The sequence below is a fragment of the Triticum urartu genome, chromosome 1 (assembly GCF_003073215.2).
Source record: "Triticum urartu cultivar G1812 chromosome 1, Tu2.1, whole genome shotgun sequence".
Taxonomy (NCBI): Eukaryota; Viridiplantae; Streptophyta; class Magnoliopsida; order Poales; family Poaceae; genus Triticum; species Triticum urartu.
In genome coordinates, this window is record NC_053022.1 from 410,459,836 (window position 1) to 410,477,015 (window position 17,180).

The 17,180-nt window shown below is 45.6% G+C and overlaps 3 protein-coding genes across 14 annotated transcripts; 1 reads left to right on the top strand and 2 right to left on the bottom strand.

The window, feature by feature from the left end:
- The first annotated feature begins 1,796 nt into the window (after window positions 1-1,796).
- Window positions 1,797-5,104, top strand: LOC125515096. Of its 12 annotated transcripts, none has more exons than XM_048680554.1 (4): window positions 1,807-1,959; window positions 2,820-2,891; window positions 3,756-3,852; window positions 3,942-5,104. In XM_048680554.1, the coding sequence occupies exons 3-4, from the start codon at window positions 3,839-3,841 to the stop codon at window positions 4,831-4,833; spliced, it is 906 nt and encodes a 301-aa protein (XP_048536511.1). In that variant the 5' UTR covers window positions 1,807-1,959; window positions 2,820-2,891; window positions 3,756-3,838; the 3' UTR covers window positions 4,834-5,104. The 12 variants fall into 12 exon arrangements, 10 of the variants coding, with proteins under 10 accessions (XP_048536477.1, XP_048536511.1, XP_048536529.1 ...); XM_048680572.1 differs by having other exon boundaries at window positions 4,098-5,104; XM_048680549.1 differs by having other exon boundaries at window positions 2,820-2,887.
- A 2,069-nt stretch (window positions 5,105-7,173) lies between these two features.
- On the bottom strand, window positions 7,174-10,922 carry LOC125515152 (DNA-directed RNA polymerases II, IV and V subunit 12). The gene is made up of 3 exons (XM_048680596.1): window positions 10,748-10,922; window positions 10,417-10,509; window positions 7,174-7,481 (listed from the first exon to the last, which is right to left on the bottom strand). Exons 1-3 carry the CDS (start codon window positions 10,788-10,790, stop codon window positions 7,459-7,461), a joined length of 159 nt encoding a protein of 52 aa, XP_048536553.1. The 5' UTR covers window positions 10,791-10,922; the 3' UTR covers window positions 7,174-7,458.
- A 3,560-nt stretch (window positions 10,923-14,482) lies between these two features.
- On the bottom strand, window positions 14,483-16,960 carry LOC125515162 (nascent polypeptide-associated complex subunit alpha-like protein 1). The gene is made up of 4 exons (XM_048680603.1): window positions 16,764-16,960; window positions 15,869-15,953; window positions 15,046-15,170; window positions 14,483-14,964 (listed from the first exon to the last, which is right to left on the bottom strand). Exons 1-4 carry the CDS (start codon window positions 16,833-16,835, stop codon window positions 14,629-14,631), a joined length of 618 nt encoding a protein of 205 aa, XP_048536560.1. The 5' UTR covers window positions 16,836-16,960; the 3' UTR covers window positions 14,483-14,628.
- Window positions 16,961-17,180: the final 220 nt, after the last annotated feature.

Here is a 17,180-nt window from a genome sequence, read left to right on the forward strand (position 1 = left end):
GGGCTCACGAAGAGGATCCTGGCAAGGACGGCGTTCTCCAGCGAGGTGGCGATGGACTTGGGGTGCAGGGGTGCCGAGGCGCCGAGCTGCAGCTGTTCGCTGCAGAGAGAGGCAACCAGGGGACGCGAGGAGGCCGGGAAGACGGGGAGGTCGAGGACGGTGGCGTTGCAGCATGGCGGCACGGCGGCCGGACGTCACGGCGGAAGCTGGTCGCCAGCAGGGGCGGCTGGAGTTGGCCTCCAGTGGCGCGGGGAGGCACGGCGCAGAAACGAGAAGGGCGACGCTGCAAGGTCGCCGGTTTGGCAGGGCCGCAGCGAGGGAGCGAGGCGGCGGAGATGGATGCGGGCGCGAGTGCCAGAGAGAGGGAGAGAAGTGAACAAGGGAGAGAGGCTTCGAGCGTGGGTGATGTAGGCGAGCGAGAGGAGTGAGGAACGGGCGATGGGGCCGCCGGAGTTGGCTGCCTGGAGGACGAGCGGGGAAGGGCGAGGAGAGGGGCTCCTCTGGCGGCGTGAGGGGAGAAGGTGAGGAAGGGATCGAGCAGAAGGGAGAGGCGGCGCAAGGGAACGAGGGGTGACGCCTAGGGTTAGATAGGCAAGGTCGGCTGGGCCTTGGCCTTGGGCCGAATGGGCCGGCCTAGCTGCAGGTTGCAGCCGGCGCAACAGTAGGGAGGCCCACCTAGCTTATGGGCTCTCTTCTCCCTCTCTTACGCTTTTCAAAACAGCAGAAAAAGAGGAAGAAAAGGGAAGTAAAGAAAAGGGGTAGAGAAAGTGTTTGGGCACGGGGATAATTTTTACGGACTCGTAAAAATGTGCACGGTCCAAGAAAATAGAAAAGGTCAAGTTTGAAAGATTAAATTCAAATTTCTTTGAATTTAATTCAAAAGGTTTGAACTAGGATAGGTTTTTCAAGTGCCCAAAAATGTTAAGAATTTAGTTGGAGCTCCGGAAAATGACGAAAGGACATATGGCAAAGTTAGAGGCCAAGAGTTGTGATGACTAAAGCATTGGGATTTTTGCAAGTGTGTTATGGGTGATTCCAAGTTAATGGAATATTTTATAATAGCTCCCTAAATATTAGGAGGATATGTTATAAAGAGAAACCACCATGTGAGTTCCCTCAATTTAAATGGATCGAAGATCCATACGATTTATTTAGTTGAGTTGGAAAGATTAAAAACATGATGACATGATGCCATACACATGATGACATGATACCATGCACATGATGCAATGATGAATGCAACAAGCAAAAACAAATCACACAACGAATCTCGAAAACCCTGGAAGGTATCTGAAGCTCTGGTCTTGGGGCATCACAGTGGCCTTGTATAAGGCTAGCCATAGTGGGGATAACTTAGGTAGTAACTTAACACATCCCAAGGCAATTTTGCTGATGTGGCAACTATTTAATGAGGAAAGAGGTGCTTGTGGTAACATAATATATTACTATAACATAGCGCTTCCTGAGGCAAAATGAGTCTATGAAATAATAAATGAAGCAATCTATGATACTATTACTATATTACTTTGCACTATGAAGATAGTAATTTACCCTAGTGTCATATATATGACACTAGTCTAAATTACTCCTCACTATGACCAGACTAAGAAAATGGAGGGAGTACTTAGTTTAGGGGAAAAAAAGGTTGAATCAGAACGTTGAGCTGAAGAAATCATTCATGACGAAAAAAACTACTCCCTTCCTGGCTTTAAACAAGAGAAGTACTGAATGAAAATGAAAAGGAACCCAACCGGCCCCCCTCCCCATCGTTCGCCATAAAACCGCACCCCACCCCACCCCACCCCACCCCTCCCACGCGCGCGACCACAAACGCAACCAATACCCCTCACCCCCTACCTGTTCCGCCACGGGAAAAATACCCGAAAGAAAGGCTCCCAAGCAAGAAAAGGCAGACAAGGAGGGTCGGCCTAATCCGATCTGCGGTCTCGTCAAACCGCCGTAATAATTTCACTTTCTTCCGTTTTCTCCCCGTCGTGTGTTCTTGTTTCTCTCGGATGATTTTGCCTCCCTCCTCCCGATCGGCGCTAGATCGACCCGATCTAAATTATCGGCCACGGGCAGGGTTGGTAGGCAATAGCGCCGTTGATTGGCTAGGTTTTCTCGGCTCAACAGGATAATTTGGCTGCGGAGGGAGGGGATTTGGTTGCCGATCCGTTGTACGGTTAGTGGGGATTGGGGATTTTGATGGTCTCGAGGAAACTAGAGAGGAAAAACTCACCGGCTGCTGTCCTTGTCGGTGTTAAAATTATTAATTAAATAAAGAATCAATATGGATTGCACCAATCCTTTGTTGGTTCGAACGTATTTGATCTTTTTCACACGAGCGATCTTCTGTTGACTATCTTATTAAGAAGCGTGGCCTGGAAAGCATAGGACTGTAAGATCACCTAGGAGATATTAGCCTCTCCAATTCCGAATCTATGTTGTAGACATGAGTATGCTAAACCGTTGTTATACTTGTGGGCTACTTTGTTGTTTCCAGAGGTCATGTTGGGGTTGTTATGCTTATTTTCAAGGCTGCTGTCAACTCCTAGTGAGAAATGCTACATTGTCACTAATTTTCGTATTTCTACTTTTGATAGAAATCACAAGCCTGGGAAATTTCTGTTTTCATGTATAATGTAAATTCACATATTTGATTCCTATCTGTGCTAGCAGCCAAGTACTAATGTTTCAGTCAGTTATGAACTTATCCAAACAAAATAACTCCTTTTCCGGATGCTTTTTTATTCTACTTATTGGTTGTTATGTATTGTAGATTATGATCTTACGAGACTGATGGTTTAAAATTATTTCAGGATTTCTGTTGTGTCAATATTATCACAGCTCTTGACTTAGAAGCGTGCAGAACCTACGCCTGCTGCCTGTAGGTTATTGCTAACCCCTTCCCACAGTTTAATGAACTTACTTTTGTGCTTGAGACATCTGCTTTCAATTTTGTTCTGAAGGTGCATTTGTCTTAACCATCTGCTTTACTCATTTCTCATCCTTTTTGTAGTTGTCTTAATATATATATTTACATTTATTTCACTGCTGATAACTAATGTAACATTTTACTATAGAACTTTTCCTGTGGCAAATTACTAATTTTAATCTGTTGTGATTTGCCTTGTTTAATGCCGTCAATGTCTTGGAACAGTTTGTACGAAGATTCAAGCTAGTAATTCATATTTCACTATAACGCATGTTAGACAAGAACTATTGTACTGATGAAACTTTAGCTTCACGATGTTTATTTCTTAATGTCCAAAATCTTGAGAATGATTTTAGCTATTTACCATTTGTACCAGAACTTTCTAGAATTGTGATTAGTATCTTTGCAAGGCATGAGTTACTTTGCACCATGATAATCTTCTTAGTCCTTAGGGCTAACACTGATTTGGAAACTAAAATATGATCCCCCCAGATGATCTTAAAGCTTTAGTAAGACAGTTCCTTTTTCTTTGCCATTGTAAAAATGTATTAATGTTTAATTCGGTATTGCAATGAAATTATGTTTAGCAAGATAATGTTTTTCTTAATCTGTATAAATGCTCGACTTGAGTCAATTAATAATTCTTTCTTCAACAATTCTAACGATAAAGTAGATTCGTCACAGTTGATTTCAAGATGACAAGTAAGAAAAGTAACAGACCTACAGTCACATCATGCACTGCTCTGCATATGGAATGGGACAGGATTTCTTGCCCTATTTGTATGGAGCAACCACACAATGCTGTTTTACTTATATGCAGTTCGTACAAGAATGGCTGCAGAAGTTATATTTGTAACACAAGCCATCGACACTCTAATTGCCTAGACCGGTTCAGAGAAATGAATGGAGATAGTAAGGTCCGTGATTCACACTCAACCTCTTCGGTGCTTTCAAACTCCAATAACAGAACAGTCCAACCAAGATCTCACTATAGTACGATTTCCAGACATTTGTTGAGCCCAAGCCTCAGAAGACACATTGACAATGCTAATAACCAAGAATCTGCTAATTCAACACCATTCTTAGGAGAAAGTAGCATTATAATGCAAGAATGTCATGATGCTATGCAAATTTCAGTTGACATGAAGTGTCCTCTCTGTAGAGGATCAGTATCAGGCTGGATTCCTGCTGGAGAAGTCAGAAAGTATCTGGACGAGAAGTCGAGGTGTTGCTCCCATGATTGCTGCAAATTTGTTGGTAGCTATGAGCAGCTGCGTGAGCATGCTAGAACAGCTCACCTACGTGCAAAGTCTGCCCTTGTAGATATCTCAAGGAAAAGGTCTTGGGATCGCCTTGAACGTGAGCAGGAGTTTGGTGATGTGATTAGTGCAATCAGGTCACAGAATCCTGGTGCAGTAATAGTTGGTGACTATGTTATTGAGACTAGAGATGCAATGTCTCCTGATGAAGATTCTGGGGAAGAAAGTGGTGATGAGTGGTGGTCTCCTGCCCAAGACCAAGTAGAATCACCGGATAGACATCGTGCCCCTAGGCCCTGGCTGAATGGAAGGCTAGGATCACCTACCATTTGGCCAGATGGAAGGCATGCCTTCCCTAGGTTTCTGCCACAGCCCAGGCCATTCAGTGATAGGCGCAGCTCACGTGCAGATTGGCAGGGCATCCGACGGTCAAGCGCGCAAAGCTGGCTGCGCCAGGGTTTCTCGAATCGGCACTCTAGGCACACCAGCAGTTACCGCGGATATCGCCATGGCATCTTTGATCGCCGTTACGCTGGAAACAATCGTGCAGGTATTGATAGGAGGCAGGATGGCCCAACATTTCTGCCGGGAAGACGGCAGCGTTTGAGATACACGCAAAGAAGCCAGCATGATCCATGATCGGCCGAAGCAACACTACCTGTGCAGTATTTAGTTATTACAAACAGCCAAGCCATCCTTGTAAAATAGTTAGTGGTGGTTAAGAATAAATATCTTGGCCTATTTACTATTCGTGTATTATATCTGTTAGAAACGTTCTAGTGCAGATGCAGAACTTCCCTTCTAAATGTCTCTATTCAATGCCTTGTTCTTGGTAGTCTTTGTCTTTTTTTTTCTGTGTGAGGTGGTTCTGTGATTAAGTTGAAATGAGATATAACTGCATTTTCTCCCAGGGATTGGTTCATTCTTTCCCTTTCTCTTCGTTCTTCATATGGATTCTTTCATGCCCTGTTACTATGGTTACGCTGATGGCATTTATTGGTGCGAGAGCTATTTCATCATGGTGATATTTGAACAAATTTGCTCATGGAAATAACGGGGGAAGGGGAAACAAATATAAAATGAGCAATGTATTTTCCTGTGAAGTGTATCAAGGAGAATTGTGCATGACATCCATCTCCTTTTCCGCGAAGAGTTTCTAGTAGTTTTTTGCATGAAGAAATGATGGCTTTTGATTGCACAAGACTCGAGAGTTCATAATATTGCTGTTGCTAGGTTATTTTGACATGATGTGTGTGTGTTGGGGGGAGAGGGGGGGGGGGGTTCATTGTGGAAATCATTGCTGCTTATGTTCTGTTGTTTTAGTCTATAGGGATTGCGGAGTGCAACTCATTTAATTGTGCTATCGCCTGATAACTGTTGCATCTCCAAATATCTTGTAGAGCACTTTCTTTAAGTCGTCAGAATGATGTGGATGTCGTTGGGTGTATCCCAGAAAATGGCAATGACAGATTTTGACTAATTAGTCATGAGAAGATGATGATGATATAGCCAGACAAGAAAACTAAGGTTTATCTAGTATGATCGTTGTTTTGGATATTCAGCTGGTTTTGGGTACAGGTCTATCAAAACGTTAAAAAGGAAATTTGGCGTTCAAGTCCCACTCAAACCTTCTTATATGCATTAGTTTGACCATACATATAAGACCAAAACGTCTGGTTGCACTTGCACATGACAAACAAACAAAAGTCACGCCCTTGAGAAAGGTGACTGAGGCGGGTGACGGAGTAAACCCTAACTGCCACCCACCTTCCAACCCTCTTGCTGCCGCTAGGGTGTATCCTCAGTGTTGTGGATCCACCATGAGTTTGAGGGGGGGGGGGGGGGGGGGGGGGGGGGTACTGTTGTGGAAGCTCTGGAGGTACGACGAAGGACATTGCCATTGGTGAAACCGGCGGAGGGGGAGGGAGGGTGCTGTTGTGGAAGCGCTGGAGGGTTGTTGTGGTACGACGATGGACATTGACATTGGTGAAACCAGCGGTGGACTCGACATCAAATCGGACTAGTCGTACAACGGCATGAGTGTTTTTTTTCAGTTTCTCTTTAGAGATTCTTCGTGTTTGGTTTGGGGCGGCGAAGTGGTGGCGTTATCCAAGAGTAGGAATAATGTTCTCTCCGTCCTTTACCTGTTTCGTTGGTGTTTTTAACACCAATGGAGGATGTGTGGAGTCTTCGACGGGTCTTTCGGGATTCGATCGGTTTAGTTTTTCAGTGGATCCATCTGGATTTGGGCCGGCTTTTATGGTCTTCATAGTCTTTGGAGTCTTTACATGCCCTTATCGACGTATTTTTCTAGGGGGTGGCATTTGCTTTGTAGATTGCGGCCACCGGCGTCTCTTGGTCTGCATCGACGACTTCTTGGCGGATCGTTGTACCGATAGATGCATTTGCCATAGTTCCAGCATCACGGCAAACCCGTGTCAAGTATATAGCGGATTTGGGCACTCTAGCCAAAATGAATCCTTTTTCCGCTATGACCTTCTCCATTATACGGCCTTGAGTCTTCTTGAAAGAAAAAAAAGCGTCTGGATGCATATGATAAATATGTTTCTTTGCAAAGCATTTTTCTGTTATATTTCACCGTGTCACAGGAAGCGGAAGCGAGTGATCCAGGGTGTGTTTTGGCCATGACCACAAAATTTGGTTAGATGGCAACCAATTCTTTTGGCATGCCAATGCCTTTTTGGCTATCCTAGTTTATTTTTATAGCCAATGTTGGTCAGTTCATGGGCAACCAAAAGCTCCACCAAAATTTAGCCTAGGTAGGGCAAACCTAGGCTAAAACCAAACATGTCCTAATATGATCACCTATAAATTGTATCCTACAGGGCAATAGTCATACCCCGAATATGGCAATGACGTAATGAAAATCCGTAAGTCACGAAGAACATTACAAAGCTCAGTTTAGCAAACTAAAGAACACGGCACTAAACTAAGGAAATAGCAATTCAGGCAGCAAATAGAGCAAGAGGCTGCAACCAACCAACAGAGCATTTTATTGCTGGCAATAGCAATAATAACCATTTTTCGATATCCAGCTTTCAGGACGCATAATCTGGATTCTCAAACGTCTAAAATCTCAATACGGTTACAACAAGTTTTACCACTTCAAGCCAAAGTCCAACGGACAAATAAGACCTAAAAGTACTGTATATAATACATTTCTCCATTGTAGCTTTGTCTCAGGGCACACTCCACATCAATCGAGGCACGAACCAACAGTGAATGATGTTTTTTCTTCTGTCTTCAGCGAGCTTCGTATTGAACAACTGCCCAAGCAAGGAGACGGTTTAATCAGAGATTGCACACAGCACGCAGAGATTATATGTTGCGAACAAATTCAGTTTGAACTTAATTAAAATCTAATATTAAGTGGTATCATTGAGCATACATCAGATCTTTCTCAACCATAACAACCATGAGAGCATTTTTTTTTACTTCTTGTTAGTTCATGGTCAAAACAAAAACTAAGAAATAGACAATCACGTGCCTGCTTTGAACCTAAAACCAACTAATTCGTCGCAACCACTTTGCAATCAAACATCAGTAGGCCTCACAAAAGTAGCAAGATCGACCGTATTCCTAATTATCGATAGGTGGGCCAGGTGGCTGCATCTTGAGGATCCAAGGGATATGTCAAGTGCATTGTTTGTAATGTAAAATACGTATGTAACTGACATGTACCCGGTTATTTTCATTTAACACAAGTCAACATAGTTAGATTTAGTAGCAATAGTATTGGCTTTGAAGACAGAAAAAGGGGTAGCAACATTGGCTTTGACGACAGGAAAGAGGGGGGAGGGGGTTAAAGAAACAAAAGTGTACCTCTACAAACAGAAAAATATTACTAGAACACATAATTGCATAAACTGTGCTGCGGTATATATCCGTTAAAAAATTTGTGCTCATGGCATTTCAAAACGTTCAAGAGGCTATGTAAATCTTTCAAACTTTTATAGCTTGGCTAAGCCACAAAGTGTTGCACAAATCCGTACTCAATTGGTTTATAGTATATTAACAAGTTCAATAGTGGATGAAGTTATGAATAGAAACAAAGTAACAGATAGAAACAATCTGATTAATATACCTCCTTGTGAACCTTAAATACAAGTGGGTGAGCCAAACACATCATGTATTTAAGAAAGGCACAGAAGTTAAGTATTATGATCATTACAAAAATCAGGACTTGGTGTTCTCATTTTATAAACAAAAAAGATGGTTCAGCTAAAGTAATTGTTGACAAAGTTATAAGTAAATTGGTCCTTGAGAATCTCCAACCATTTATGTTTCAAAATTATTATGAAAATGCCTAGAAAACCATGTGAACTTTGGTGAAAAAACCCTCTTAATTGTGTTTGCACGAAACCTTGAGGTAGAAAGTTCGGTTTAAAACTTAATGGTGGTAAGCGGCTATTCCCTAAGTTCAAGAGGTTGTGTAGACTTCTCCAAACAATCTATTTCGGTATTGTTTTTAGAGTTAAATGCACTGGCAGTCCTAAAAGTTTCATCGGGGTGTCACTTTAGTCCTAATTCTTTCAAAATGCACCTTTAGGTCCTCATTCTTTAGTAAGTGGTTCATGCGAGGTCCTTTTTCCATGAGCGCTCATTGCCCTGCACGTGTGGCGCGTTGACCCACGCCACGTCGACAGGGGGCCCAACCGCCAGGCGAGAAAATTACACTGGAGGTCCTAAAAGTTTCTAGGCAGTGTCATTTTAGTCCTACTTCTTTCAAAATGCATGTTTAGATTCTAATTCTATAGTAAGTGGTTCACGCGAGGTCCTTTTTTGCACGATCTTTCTCTGACATGCTTGCGTGACGCATTGACCCATGCCATGTCAACTTAGAGGCCGTTGTGGTTGTTCTTTTTTTTTAGAGAAAGCCCCTTGTACCCTCCCCCTCTTGACATTTCCCACCTCTCTCTCTCTCTCTCTCTCTCTCTCATGCCCACACCGTCGCCATGGCTGGGGCAGCAAGCTCCTCGGCAAGGAAGCGAAGAGGAGCATTGCAGCAGCGTCGGCAGCGTTGCCTCCTCCACAAGCTATAGAATGATCGTGCGAAAAAGGACCTCGCATGAACTACTTACTATAGAATTAGAACGTAAACGTGCGTTTTGAAAAATAATAGGACTAAAGTGACACTGCTCATAAACTTTTAGGATCACCAGTGTATTTTCCTCGCCAGCCAGTTGGGCCCTCTGTCGACGTGGCATGGGTCAACGTGCCACGCGGGCAGGTCAACGAGCACTCGTGAAAAAAGGACCTCAAATGAACCACTTACTAAAGAATTAGGATCTAAAGATGCATTTTGAAAGAATTAGGACTAAAGTGACACCTTGATGAAACTTTTAGGACCTCCAGTACATTTAACTCTTGTTTTTAACTCTAGCTTGAGTAAGTGACAAACTATTGCAGGAGAAAATGGAAGCATGCACAAGGTACATATACACTTGAGTGACCATATACACCTGGCACATACTTGCATCCAATGTGCATTAGTATAATAAATTGTCCTAAATAAAGTAAGATTGGTCGAAGAGTACCTTCAATGATATATGTTCCATAGTTTCTAAAAAAATCTAGATAACCACTTGAATATTGGTGAAAAATCTGCATAACCTCATAAACTTCAAACCATATATTTTACCCCAGAAATTGTGTTTGCAAGCAATTTTGGGATAGAAAATGAGGTTTCCAATTTATTGGAGTTATGCAGCTTTTTCCCAAGATTCAAGAGGTTATGTAGACTTTTTAAACTTCCTATTTCCATATGGATCTTCATTCTCCTTGAGCAAATCAGAAACTAATGCACAAGTAAATGGAAGCATGTAGACAGCTTATAAGCACTTCCAGATCACCTAGAACTGGCACATACTTAGATCCACTGTGCATTAGTAACTATACAGCGGGAGATTACAATGATGAACATGTGGTGACCAACTATTTCCACCGCTAAAGGAGGATTGTGAACACTTCCAGGTTTACTGAAACTGAATTTCAATGTTTCAGATGCATATTATATCTTGTTTTCTAAACGTAATTGCACAGTAATGATTTTGTGTGTTTGTTTGAGGTGGTAGTCAGGGAACTATGTTCACTGGCTCAACTAGATCAAGAAGGACATGTCAACAGCACAAGGCACAAGCAATTTATAACCTATCAGACAGATTAAGAATGGGTGGAGTGAATAAAGAGAAGGGGCCATACTCCTGCGGGTGCGCTTCTTGTAGAGGATGCGGTAGCCACACTCACGGCACTGGATCACATCCCCTGTCTTCAGCGTGTTCTCAGCTCCGCAATCTGTAGGAACGCATACACATAATCGTTGAAAATATGAAGGGGGAATCAAATTATCTATACGAGAAATCCAACGGGGAGCTCAATGATAATTGTGAGAGGCACAGGCAAGTCAGATCGGCACAACGCCGTGCTTCTGTTCGTGGTCGACAAATCGAATCAACGCAGGGCGCGTAACATCTGGGCGAAAAATAAACGAGAGAGAGAGAGAGAGAGAGAGAGAGAGAGAGAGAGAGATCACCTCCGCACAGATAGCTGACGGGTTCCGGCTGCTGTGGATCCATCGGGGAGACCAGTAGAGGGTCGCAAAGAGGATGGAGTAGGGTTTAGAAAAGTTAGGTTCGTGAGGGGCGGCGCCGCGAGCGGGGTGAAATAGGGAAGGCAACGCTTAACGGGCTGGCCACTTTTCTCTGGGCCGTTAGATCAGCAACTTTATCATCTAGAGAGGGGGAGGATGGTCGGGGTTCGGGCGGCGATAGGAGATCAGAGCATCTCTACCTTTTTGGGGTATGACTTTTGCTCTGATAGTTAAGATCCCGTAAAAGTATTCAATGGTTCCAGCAAAATTATATAAACCCTCCAAAAACATCCGCTAAATTATAATTGGGTTCATCTTCCTCGCCACATCTCCCCATCCGCAGACGAGGCAGGAGCAGCGGCGGAGGTGCCGCAGCGCGAGAAGGAGCACACGTCTTGCCGATGACGACGACGCTGTGGAGCAAGATGAGGAGCGCGGGGACGGACGCGAGGAGCAGGCAGCAACAGCTAGCTAGCGGCGGCGGCGGCGGCTAGCTAGCTAGAGTAGCCCACGGTCGCAGTTCATAGGGCGGCGGCGGCAGCTAGCTAGCTAGAGTAGCCCACGGTCGCAACTCACGGGGCGGCGACAACTCGCGGGGCGGTAGCTAGGGTCTAGTGGTTGCCGGTATCAACGCGTTCCAGCGAGATCGCGCTCGGGGAAGACCGTGGCGGGAGCTGGAAGTTCTATTCCGCCAACCGTTTCCATGTTTTTAGTCCTGTAAAAAAGAGCTCAAATCCCGTAGATATGAAGGAAATGATCCCGTGGATTCAGTATCCCACAAAAAAAATCGGGACGGCCGAATTTGCGGGATCTATTCAGACCGGCAAAACGACCTTCGTCCCCGAACCGGCGGTTATTTTGCCGGATGGCCCGGTTTGCAGAATCTGCTAGAGATGCTCTAACGTGGACCCGCGATCTCCCTTACGTTGCCGCTTCTCGTCCTTTCCCGCGTGTGCTACTGTTCCGCTTCTTTTTTTTCGTTTTATTAGAGTGCGAAGGAGTAAGAGTATCTACATCCGAACTTGGAAAATCCAACCCCTTAAACGCCAGCGCATCCGCGGGAAGTGACCGGTCACGCCTCAAATATTTCATTCTACATCCGGATACCTCAAATTAGAAACCTCAAATCCATATTATTACATGCAACGTAAACCGGTCTTTAAGAGGGGCTCGTCCGGCTCCGCCATGCCCATGTCCGGCCGCCGGCTGCGTTCGCAAGAGTGTTGGTCCGGTCGCCGACAAGTTAGCATAGGGCATGGCACACGAGCCAGCTCACAGGACTCAAGGCGCCATCTCCCATGCCCTACTCTTCCTCGTCAGAGCCCGAAACCCGAACGGTGCCGATGGATGCCAGGTCGATGATGGATCCGTCTTGAGATGAGCCGACGACATCCACCATGACGCGGTTGCGGCGCCCGAACCGGTGCACCATACGGGGCGTCGGAGAATGCGACTCCACCTCGTCGACGTCCACTGCCGCGAGGACTGCCGTCGCCTCCCGCGCCCACTGCCTCGCTTGGCGGGCACGCCACGCCATGTTTGCGTCGGACGACGCCCATGGTGCGTCCATGGCCTCGGCATGCCAACAGAAGGTTTGCGCGTCCGCCATCGAAGTCGGATGCAGACGGTCTGCAACACCTCCAGTGAGGCAGCGATGGCACATCTAGCATGGGATCCATGTGCCATTTGGGCGAACGCAATGTATTCTCGACGGAAGGAGTCCGAGTGTTACCTCACACGGGCCTCCTCCCGAGAGTGGCGAAGCGCAGGCCAGACGACCATCTCCTCCTCGAGGGTCGCGTGGGATGAGCTCGGGTTGGATGGATCTGAAGGTGTAGGACTCAGATCCACTACCCGCCATGCCGGAGAAGGTAAGAGATCGCCGGACAGGAGCATGGGGGGTAGAGGGGAGTGAAGTGAAGTGGCTAGGGTTTGGTCCGGCGAGCGTGTGGGGAGGAATATATGTGGGGTCGCGCGGGCCAGCATGGGCCAGGGACGACGTGGCGGACGTGCTCGGGCGCCGCCATATCCGCCCCATATTTAGGCTGGATATGGGGGGCGCTCAGCCCGTGCATTTGAGGCGCCCGTCTAGGTCGCATTTTTGTGACCGAGTGGTCTGGCCGGGCATTTCAGGCGGGTTTGGGGCGTCCGGCTGCAGATTCTCTAAGAGTATCTACAACCGTCACGGTGGAGGCGGCACCGACAGCCTGGGACGTGGAGGCGGCTTCGGTAGCCCCGCGAGGCGGCACTGGAGGAAGCCCTCCGTGCATATATAGCCGAGAAGCGGCGAAGGAAGGCAGGGAAGGCGATGGCAAAAGACCAAAGGAGGACGGGTCGTGCCATCGTCGGACTGCCCCTCGAGAAGGAGAAGGATGAAGACGGTGACGGATCAGACTGCTCCAGCAGTGAGCAGATTCGCCTCGATCTGTTCACCGTATTCGAATGCTACTCCAGCATGGAGGACGGGAAGGGTAAGGGCAAGGCCGACCACGCACTTTTTCTAATGTCCTTTCATTCGTAGTTAGTAGAGCATGTTTTTTGGTATTCCCGATGACATGTATTCAATTGCGTATGTACGTTGCATGAGATTAATATGGATTTGAGGATTTGGTTTGATGGATCCGGTTGTGGAGGAGCAATTTTATGTGTTGTCCAATCACTATCCACAGACGTTTGGGGCCGGATTTTGCTACTTGTGGTTGTAGATGCTATAAGGGTAACTCCAATGTCCCTAAATGTTCAAGCCGTGGTACGGGCATTTTTCTGCCATCAACACTGTAAATTGTAATCAAACGTCGGCAATGTGGGTGGTATAAAAAAATTCCTCTAAATCAGTAACAAACATGGCGAGGTTCAGGGGAATACAGACATTCAGATTTGATACTTATTTGATGTCTCTGTTTGGATGACCAGCTCCTCTACCGGCTACCGCTATCCATGCGAATGTCCGATGTGTTTGTTTTGGTGCATGTCATTGGAGTTGCCCTAAGTGAGTGAAGGGGTGGACGCGGGGCGAAATCAGTCGAAAACCATGGCAACCACTTAGACGAGGGGCTTTCATTCTTCCATCTCGCTCTCTCAGACTCTCTCACATACACGTTGTAATCTCTGATTCATACACAAAACAAAGAAAGCCTTTTCAGAGCACGAGGCGTAGGGTTATTATCTCCATTGTAAGAGGCCTGGACTAATGAAAAACACTTGCGTCACCCGTTTGCACCTTGATAGATCATGCGGGAAAAGTGAAAAACACTTGCGCCGCCCGTGGAGGGGAATTGACAAAGAGCGGATAGTGAGCTAGGGTTTGGTCCAGGTGAGGGTTTTACTGGGGACAGAGTGGCGTCCAAGCCGCTTGAGGAGCCGAGTTTGGTTAGCAAAAAATGACCGGTCGGCTAGTAACCCAGCTGTAGAATCTCTTAGATGATACACTGTATGGAGATACAAGGATGACATTTTGCACATCCAGAATTTTTAGGCAAAGTATATACAAGAGGAAACCGCACATGGTGTGCGAGGAAACCTGCAAAAGCAGAACGCAGCAAAGATCGCGTCTGGCCTTATAGTTTTAGGCTGCAAGCACAAACGTAGCAATGGCGAGATGTTGGAATTTCATTGAACCCAGATTTGCAAGAAAACACAGACCCACTGAGAAACCAACCCAGGATTTGTTCCAATGCATGAAAAAGAAGCTCATTCGACATTGCCTCAGGTCTTTGCTAATACAGAGCAGCTCAAAGTTCACACACATGACCACCAAACGTTACAACTCATGTATTCCCATGTAAACAAGGAAAAACTGACATAATATCACAGGCTGGGCCCGGCTAGTTCGTCAGTTCCATGATAGCACTGACTATGTCACCGTCAGCAGATTTGAGCGCCTTCACAGCCTTGGGCCTAGGCACACCGGCCTGGGTCATCACCAGTTCAATGTCCTTAGGCTCAACTCCAGTCTCATCACAATCCTCGTCATCCTCCTGAACAGCTGTAGAAGCCTCAGGGTTTGAGATGACGCTGCTAAGATCAGGCGCTTTGAATTGCTCGGCAGCCTGGGACTGCAGCTGTGAGCTCAGATCCTCAATCTTAGCCTCACCGAAAATGACATAGGTGTCAGAGGCAGGGCTCTTGAATACATCTGGCTTGGAGATGACAAACAGGATCTGGGAATGAAACAATAGTTAGCAGCAAGAAATTAACCAAGAAAAGTTGTGAAGACGAGATAAGAGCACTCGGCAGCTCACATTCTTGCTCTTCTTGACAGTTACACGGCTCACGCCAGTGATAGTCTTCATGCCAAGCTTCAGCATGGCCTTCCTGCTCTTCTTCTCACTCCTACTCTGCTTAGATCTTCCACTTGCATCAACTCCTGCTCATCATCAGATAGTAAACAATTAAATTTGATAACATAGACCAAGCATCAACAAGTTTGAAGTATGCAACAAAACAGCTTCATGGGACCATAAATTACACAATCAGTAATTCACAGTTTGCAATGCTGAAGTGTGAAAGCATCAAGACATGTACAGTAATAGCATAGAAGAACACCATCAATATGTCTTGGCCTCACATCATAAGTTGCAACAACTCATTGGCAATTGAAAACCATGAACACAAAATGGAAAAAACATCAATTGATCGATGGTGGATACAGAAACAATGGATATAATAGAATATACTGCAATTTTCAAACCAGTATTTCAATCAAGCTGTTAAGTACTACTGCACTATATGTCAGGGAGAACATGTCAACAACAATTTTACTGTAAAAAAAGCTGTCATGTTTGAGAACAAACACACAAAAACTGAACAGATTATGTGAATGCAAATAGCACTAAAATGAACCTAAAGGACCAGTAAATACACATGGTACTTATCACTCAGACAGATATGCGGACTTTAAATGATTTGTTGACAAAATTAACCTAACCTTGCTACCATTTTGTAATTTTTCAATTAGTCGATACAAACTTTCATGCAAATAAATAACTAAGGCATATATTTAATATTGAACACGCATACGATCAGCCAAAAGTGTGTAAAAAAATACTAAGAATTTCTTCATACCCTCAACATCATCATCTTTGTCATCCTCGTCATCATCATCCTCATCTTCCTCATCATCATCATCCTCAACTACGGGCTCGTCTCCCTGGAAGCACAAATTATTTCAACCAGTTTAGATTACCTGACAAGCAGTGACAAGTAGAGAAACAAAATCTGACCAGATCCGATAAATACAACAAATTAATCTGGATGCATGAAACCAAAATACAATAAACAGTCCTTGTTGCCATTGATCAAATAGCACAGCATGATCATTGGTGGGCAGACTAACAGGAGGCCAAGTAGTCACCCTGATCTAAATGCTCTTATGTCTTTACAGAGGGAGTAGCTTTTTTAGTCAGGATCTATAAATAATTCTATTGCCAAAGGAAACAGAAGTTCATAGTCCTAATTCTATAGTGGTTCTCCCGACAGAGTATCAATAGCTATACCTGTTCTAGATACTACTGTATCTAGTAAGGCTAATACGACGGGAAAAAAAGACCTTAAAATCATCTGAATAAGATTCAATATTGAAGTTAATTTAGTGGTTAGCACGTCCTATTTCCGCATGAAGGATCCAATTACTAGCATCCCAAAACTTTAAATCCACCGTTCAACGCAAAGGGCGTTTGGTCCGTGACCATCTAAGAAAAACATCACCAACCTTGTGAAACGGAGGAACCACTACATATCCCGTCAAACCGTATCGCGTGCGAGATCTAAGAAAACCTTCCCCGCATATAATCCCCAAGCACGCCTAACAACAACAAAAACGCATCCTGGCGCAGCAGGCAGGCGCGATCCGGCCGAGCGGAACGCGAAGCACGGGCCGATCCGAACAGAGGAGACAGGCGAGGGGGGGGGGGGGGGGGGGGGGGGGGGGGGGGGGGGGTCAGAAGGGTTAGATCATCACCTGCGCAGCGAGCTTCTGCTCTTCCAGAACGGCGCGGAGCAGCTCCGCCTGCGTCGCGGTCTCGGCCGTCATGGTGGTTGGGTTTGGGTGGGCGGGTGGAGGCGCCGGCGCTGCTGGAGAAACCCTAGAACCCTAAGTTGGAAAGTGGGGGCTGTGGAGGCGGAAGCAAAGGGGAGTCACTGCGACGGAGACGGCGCAAGGACGCGTGACGTTTTATACAAGTGACCTTAGGTCTGAATGGGCCTGTAGGGTTTTCGGCCCAATGTCAACATGACGCGGCTACAGTCCGAGGTTTAACTTTTCTTTCCTCGAGGTTTACATTTGTGGAGAGCTCCTATTTGACGCGCGTAGACGTCAAACAGGCTTTTCTTTTTCCGTAAAAACAAACAGCTTTTTTTTCCGTCAAAAAAGCAGCTT

What these genes read in the sequence shown, in the direction of transcription:
- LOC125515152 (XM_048680596.1), bottom strand. Translation starts at nt 10,790, where the DNA reads ATGGATCCACAGCAGCCGGAACCCGTCAGCTATCTGTGCGGAG. An exon ending in CGTCAGCTATCTGTGCGGAG is followed by an intron (nt 10,510 to 10,747) that starts GTGATCTCTCTC and finishes GCGTTCCTACAG; the next exon opens with ATTGCGGAGCTGAGAACACG. An exon ending in CAAGAAGCGCACCCGCAGGA is followed by an intron (nt 7,482 to 10,416) that starts GTATGGCCCCTT and finishes TTGCTTGGGCAG; the next exon opens with TTGTTCAATACGAAGCTCGC.
- LOC125515162 (XM_048680603.1), bottom strand. Translation starts at nt 16,835, where the DNA reads ATGACGGCCGAGACCGCGACGCAGGCGGAGCTGCTCCGCGCCGTTCTG. An exon ending in CAAAGATGATGATGTTGAGG is followed by an intron (nt 15,171 to 15,868) that starts GTATGAAGAAAT and finishes GATGATGAGCAG; the next exon opens with GAGTTGATGCAAGTGGAAGA. An exon ending in CTGTCAAGAAGAGCAAGAAT is followed by an intron (nt 14,965 to 15,045) that starts GTGAGCTGCCGA and finishes TTTCATTCCCAG; the next exon opens with ATCCTGTTTGTCATCTCCAA.
- LOC125515096 (XM_048680520.1), top strand. Translation starts at nt 3,631, where the DNA reads ATGACAAGTAAGAAAAGTAACAGACCTACAGTCACATCATGCACTGCT.